We start from the raw sequence: 5349 nt of genomic DNA, 5'->3' as shown, positions 1-5349 counted from the left end.
GGTAGGCAGGGGGGCGGACGGGGGCTTGTACAGCGCAAAGGCGCCGAACTTCATGTGGCGGATCTGGGTGCGCAGGACGCTCTCACTGAACTTCTTGCTCTTGCCGATAACGCGGTTCCGCGAGGGGACTTTGGGGCGGGCCAGGGCCCCAGCCCCCTGCCCGGTGCCCCCGCCGCCAGCGCCCTTGTCGATCACCTTCAGGTTCAGGATGATGCGGTTCCGCTTGGGCTCCCGCGGCTTCACCTTGCGGTTGATGATGCGCACCGTCTCCGAGAAGGGCGAGATGGGCGGGCGCAGGCCGGGGCTGCCCCCCTGCGGGTCCGGGCGGGGCAGGGGACGGCGGGACATGCGGTGGCAGCGGCGGATGTCCTTCTTGAGCCGGTGCACTGCTGCGCTGGAGTGCAGCTTGGGCGAGGAAGCACTGGCAGTCGGCTTGACAGAGAAATGCACATCACTGATGCGGAGGGCCTCGGCCTGGGCCCGCGCCTGCGGGCAGAGGGAGGGGTGGGTGGGAGCTCAGAGCTGCCCGCTGACCTCCCCTGAATGTCCCTGCGCCAGCCAGCCCTAAGTAGAGCCTCTCAGCCACCGATCCCGAGACCACGCAAGAGAATCACTGGTCTTTATGACCTCGACTTAGAAAAGGAAACAGAGGTTCAGAGATGAATCAATTTGCCTCTGACTCCAAGGTCTGAGTCAGGACACCCTTGTCCAGGCCCAATTCCAAAACTGTGTTTTTTCTATAACCCACCACCTCTGCAAGCTCCACAGAGGGCCCTGGGCCACCCCATGGCTGCCCTTGCTGACACAGGGGAGTATGGACAACTGGGACACAGTGTTGGGAGGCAGCCCTTTGCTCAGAAGCCCTGCCAAACCCCTGCTCTGTGGCAGATCCAGCCCAAGCGGGGACTCCTCCACGGACTCATTCCTGGTGACAGAAAGGAGGAGGTGGGTCCTCCCTGCTCTGCTGCACCCAGTCCTGCTGAGCCACCATGTCCCCAGTGCCCCGTACTCTCTCACCTTTGAGCAGGCTGACCTCCGGTTCCAGCCTGCCTCCTCAGCTGGCAGCACCTCAGCCACCACACTTCCCTGGATGGGTCTCATTTACTTGTCTGCCCAGTGCCTGGCTCAGAGTGAACTGGTGCCAATGCAATCCAAGCCTGCACCCCAAAGCCTGGGCTGGAACCCAACCTGGTCAGACGTGAGTTTGAGGGGGACAGGCCTAGAGGTGGGCTTGACCACTCCCTATTCTCTGTGCCAACATGGTCTGGGGCAGGATGGTGGTGCAGAGGTCGTGGGCAGCCAGGAATACTGCCCCAAGCTCCTAGGCCTGTCCTTCTAGCTGTCCTTCCAGGCATGAAATCTCTCTAAAGCTGCAGGGCTCTCAAGAGACCCCAGGTTCCAGTCCAACCCACCTGTTGTCAGATGCCACTAAATGGAGAGAGGCTAAGGGACTCGTAAGGTGATGTAAGCTGTCTGCATGGCCAGTCCTTTCTTTACTAAGGAAGGAACTGACACATCAGGCACCAGCTGCTTGGGTTACAGCTGCACACACACACACTCCCCTGGAGAGCTGCCCTATTACAGGGAGGCTGGCGGGCAGCAGGAGCAGGAAGGGATCTGGTGCAGCGGAAGAACCACAGAGCCCAGAGAAGTACAGACCCCGGGCTTGAAGAATGAAATATCACAAGCCTGGCCCTGACACTTGAGTAGGAGAAAGTCCTGGTCCTTACTGAGGCCTGACTGCGCCCCAGACACTTCCAGAGGCCCCGTGGCCTGCTAAGACAGACAGACGGTAGAGGCAGAGTGTCCTGTGGGCAAGGTCTCAGGGGTGTGAGAAGATGGCAAGGAGTCACAGGACTGAAAGCAAGGGCTGGGGACAGAGGCTGGGGTGTGTGGGGGGTGCCACAAGGGGTGTGGGTTTTACAGATTCTCTGGTTCCTACTGGGGAAGGGAGGCTTGTTAGGTGATGGTTGCCCTCAATCTAGGTGGGAGATGGTTGGGACCGAGAGGAAGGCCATGTCCCCATGGTTGGTCTGTGAGGTCCTTGAGGGTGGGATCTGTGAGGTCTCTCTACCTCCCACTCCCCACAGCACTGGATGCTTAACTAGTACCTGGAAGTAGCCCATATGCCCCTCAAACAAGACTAGATTACATTGGACCACAACTCCCAGGAGAGGTGTTTGCTGGCTTATTTGTTGGCTAAGCAAAGATGTCTTCATTTAGAATGTGGCCTTCACCCCCATGGGAGAAGGGACTGTGACTCCACATAGTCCTCCCAGCCCAAGCTGGGGCCTCCTGGGGCTGCTTGGTTAACGGTCCCTTCTGCCACTAGGTGGCAGCACATGAAGCCAGGCCTGCCCATGCCAATGCTGCCAGCCCAGCTCCCAGGAATTGGGCCCCTCACACCCCTTCCCACACGAAGGCAGGGAAAAGCCCAGACTTTTTTGGCATGGTAGGCAGACATTCTGCAGGTGCATCCCCACACTTTCTGACTCTCAGACAGTTAAGTGTTTACTCCTTCTGCAAACTGCCTGAGCTTCCTGACTTCTGCAATTATGCTTCCAAGAGTCCAGTGGTGACGGACTGTCCCTGGGGGAGGGGCAGAGTGTGGGCAAACAGCAGGCCCGGAAAGAAACCCTGGCTCAGTGAGTCTCCTTTCCTTATCTGCTCGACCATCACAGGGCCTACTTCAGGCGCTCCTGTGATGATCAGAGAGTACATGGCACCTGCTCAGCACAGTGCCTGGCATGCAGCAAATAACTGAACAGACCTACCCATGCGTGGTGGACTTATAAGCAGTGATCTTTTTCCAATGTATGCTTGGCATACATTGTCATTTCTTACTTTATACTTTCTATATATTATTATTTTTTAAAGGGTTCACCCCTCCTCTTCCTCCCCACATGGAGAACTCCTTGAAAGTGGGGACCTGGGTCTGCCTGGTGAATTAAAAATAACTGTAGCCAACATGGTTATTGCACCCTGACCAGGTGACAGGCATAGCTCTGTGGGCTTGGCATGCACTGTAGATGGTGTAGATGGCATGAACTGTACCTTGGCCTCTCCCCATGTCTGTGGGCAAGTTACTGGACACCTCTGACCCGGTTTCCCCATGCGTAAAACAGGGAGGATGGAAGCTATCTCGTGAGCTGCTGTTTGCTTTACAGTAGTTCCTGGCAGAAAGCGCTGAGTGTAATTTGCTGACTGCCATACTGCCTCTCACGGAGTCCCAGAGCAATGTGTTCGGCCCAAGCTAATCTCCATAGCCCCTCACAAATATCCACATCACTCTCAGGCTACCTGTTTCTTAGGGTCCAGATAAAAAAGTTCTCCTATCTGCATCTCTATCCTCTGCCACGCCAACTCTACAGCCTTCATAGTTTCCTGTGTGTATTTGCCTTTCCCCCTTAACCTGACATGGACTCCTCAAGGCATAAGATGAAGAAAAGGAGACAGGATGAAGCTGGGACGCTGGACCTCGGGTAAGTCACTTTCCCTTCCTGGGCCTTGATTTTTTTTATCTGTGAAATGGGGATAATACTCCCTACTTCTTGGAACTGTTGAGGGCTCAGCCCTGTATTAGGCCCATAGCCAGCTCAGGAACCAAAAGAACTATCAAGAAAAAAGGCGTTTTGTGTATCAATGCTCATGGTCATACTCGCTTCACCGCTAGAGGGTGCCCCAGCTGCACTGAGAGACTGTCACACAGCCCATTAGCCTTGCAGCTGCTCCGCCCATCCCTCCCCAGGAGAAGCATCAGGGTTCAGGTTACTCCCTGGATCCCCTAGGATGTGCGTCGCTTGAGAGTGGGGTTTATAAAAATATGAAATTCTGGAAACCCACATTTCTTAACACTTCTGCTTCTCTTCTCCAAAAACGAGTCCTCCCACAAAGTCACAGGCTATTGGGTGGGAGGGGGCCCTGAGGCATGTGTAGCACTACAGGGAGACAGGTGGCCCAGTGAGTCCCACCTGCAGCCTTGCCTGCCACCTAGGGCCATCTTGCCCTTCCTTTCCCAGACTCTGTCTTTTCTTGTCAGAATAAAATAAAAACCCAAATCCTCCAAGATGGCTTCCTCTGGAAGTTCTTCCCTCCCTAGCAGAGGCTAATCTGCTATGCTCTCAATCCCACATCCTCATCCTCCAGAAATGGCCGGGAGTGGGGGGAAACTGAGGCTCAGAGCCCTAAAGTTAGTGGCCCCGCCTGGGTGATAAACTCAAAGGGAAGTGATTTTGAGGTCAAATTCAAGTTGGATCCCAAATAAAGGAGGGGAGCCATGAAGAACAAATCCCGAAAGACAGGGAGGGGCAGAGAGGCAGGTGGTCCCCTAATCCTCTCCTTGTGCCCTGCCAGGAGGTGGGACTCCACTCACTCTCCCCCTGGGTTCCAACTCCCAGCACAGTCATAACAGCTCAAACAAATGCCCCCTTCCCATGGGCATCCCCTACCTGCCTCAGCCACCCCCTTTCCTGGAGCCCTAAAGGCACCCCCAGACCCGGTTTCAACAGGGAAGATTATCCCCAGTCCCAGGACCCTCTTGTTGAAGCTGAAGCTGGCTGAGGCTTGCCATCAGGGGTTTCTAGGGGGGGCTCACAACCACCCCCTGCCCAGCTGGGGCCCCTCTGGAAAGGCCCGCCCGCTTGGGCGGCCGCGTATCTGTCCCTCCCTTCCAGGCCCCGTGCTGTGCCGGGGCTGGGGGCCCGAGAAGGGGATGCTGCTGGGGCTGGGCCAGGTTACCTTCAGAAGGAAAGTTTTGGGTTTGGGTCCTCTCTTCTTGGGCCCATACAGCTCACGCTCCCTCTCCCTGCGGCCGAAAAACACCAGAGGTTAAAAAGAGCCCCTTCCCGGGCCCCACGCCGCGATGCCCTCCCCGGCTCTCCCGCTTCCCCGCGCGGCGCCCCAGCCGAGCCTCGGCCTCGCCGCCCCTGCCAGCTTCCCCAACAACTCACTTTTGCTCGAAGGCTGCAATGAGCCGCGAGTCCAGGATGTTCTCCTCGGGCTCCCAAGTGCTGTACCTGCCGAGTCACAAACGCTCAAAATCAGGATGAAGACCAGAGAGGGACAGGCACGCGGCGAGAGCAAGCGCGCCCACCCCCACCCCAGGCCCCGGTGCCCGCTGCCTCCCCTCCCGCGACGTCCCCGGACCCCGCGACACTCACTTGATCGCCCACCCCTTCCATTTCACCAGGTACTCGATGCGTCCCTGAAAAATAGAGGGGAGAAAACGGGGTGGGGTGGGGAGGATGCGGGGACGCGAGGAGGCGGCGGCGCGGGGCTGGGCAAGGGAGCCGGACTAGCGGGACCGCTGCGCCCCGAGGGCTCCCGGCCCCGGCTCCGGCTGCGGACAGC

At 57.5% G+C, this 5349-nt stretch overlaps 1 protein-coding gene across 1 annotated transcript in view; it reads right to left on the bottom strand.

Moving 5' to 3' along the window:
• The window catches only part of CBX6 (chromobox 6), a 54807-nt gene that overhangs the window by 5476 nt on the left and 43982 nt on the right, over window positions 1-5349 (bottom strand). The window contains exons 3-6 of the mRNA XM_017861256.1: window positions 5160-5275; window positions 4950-5015; window positions 4738-4804; window positions 8-486 (exon numbers count right to left, since the gene is read on the bottom strand). Of these exons, the coding sequence (XP_017716745.1) occupies window positions 8-486; window positions 4738-4804; window positions 4950-5015; window positions 5160-5275 (728 nt within the window). The remainder of the gene's footprint in view (window positions 1-7; window positions 487-4737; window positions 4805-4949; window positions 5016-5159; window positions 5276-5349) is intronic.

Source organism: Rhinopithecus bieti, unplaced genomic scaffold (genome assembly GCF_001698545.2).
Source record: "Rhinopithecus bieti isolate Rb0 unplaced genomic scaffold, ASM169854v2 scaffold_56975, whole genome shotgun sequence".
In the NCBI taxonomy this organism is placed as follows: domain Eukaryota; kingdom Metazoa; phylum Chordata; class Mammalia; order Primates; family Cercopithecidae; genus Rhinopithecus; species Rhinopithecus bieti.
This window is presented reverse-complemented; position numbering and strand designations above follow the sequence as displayed.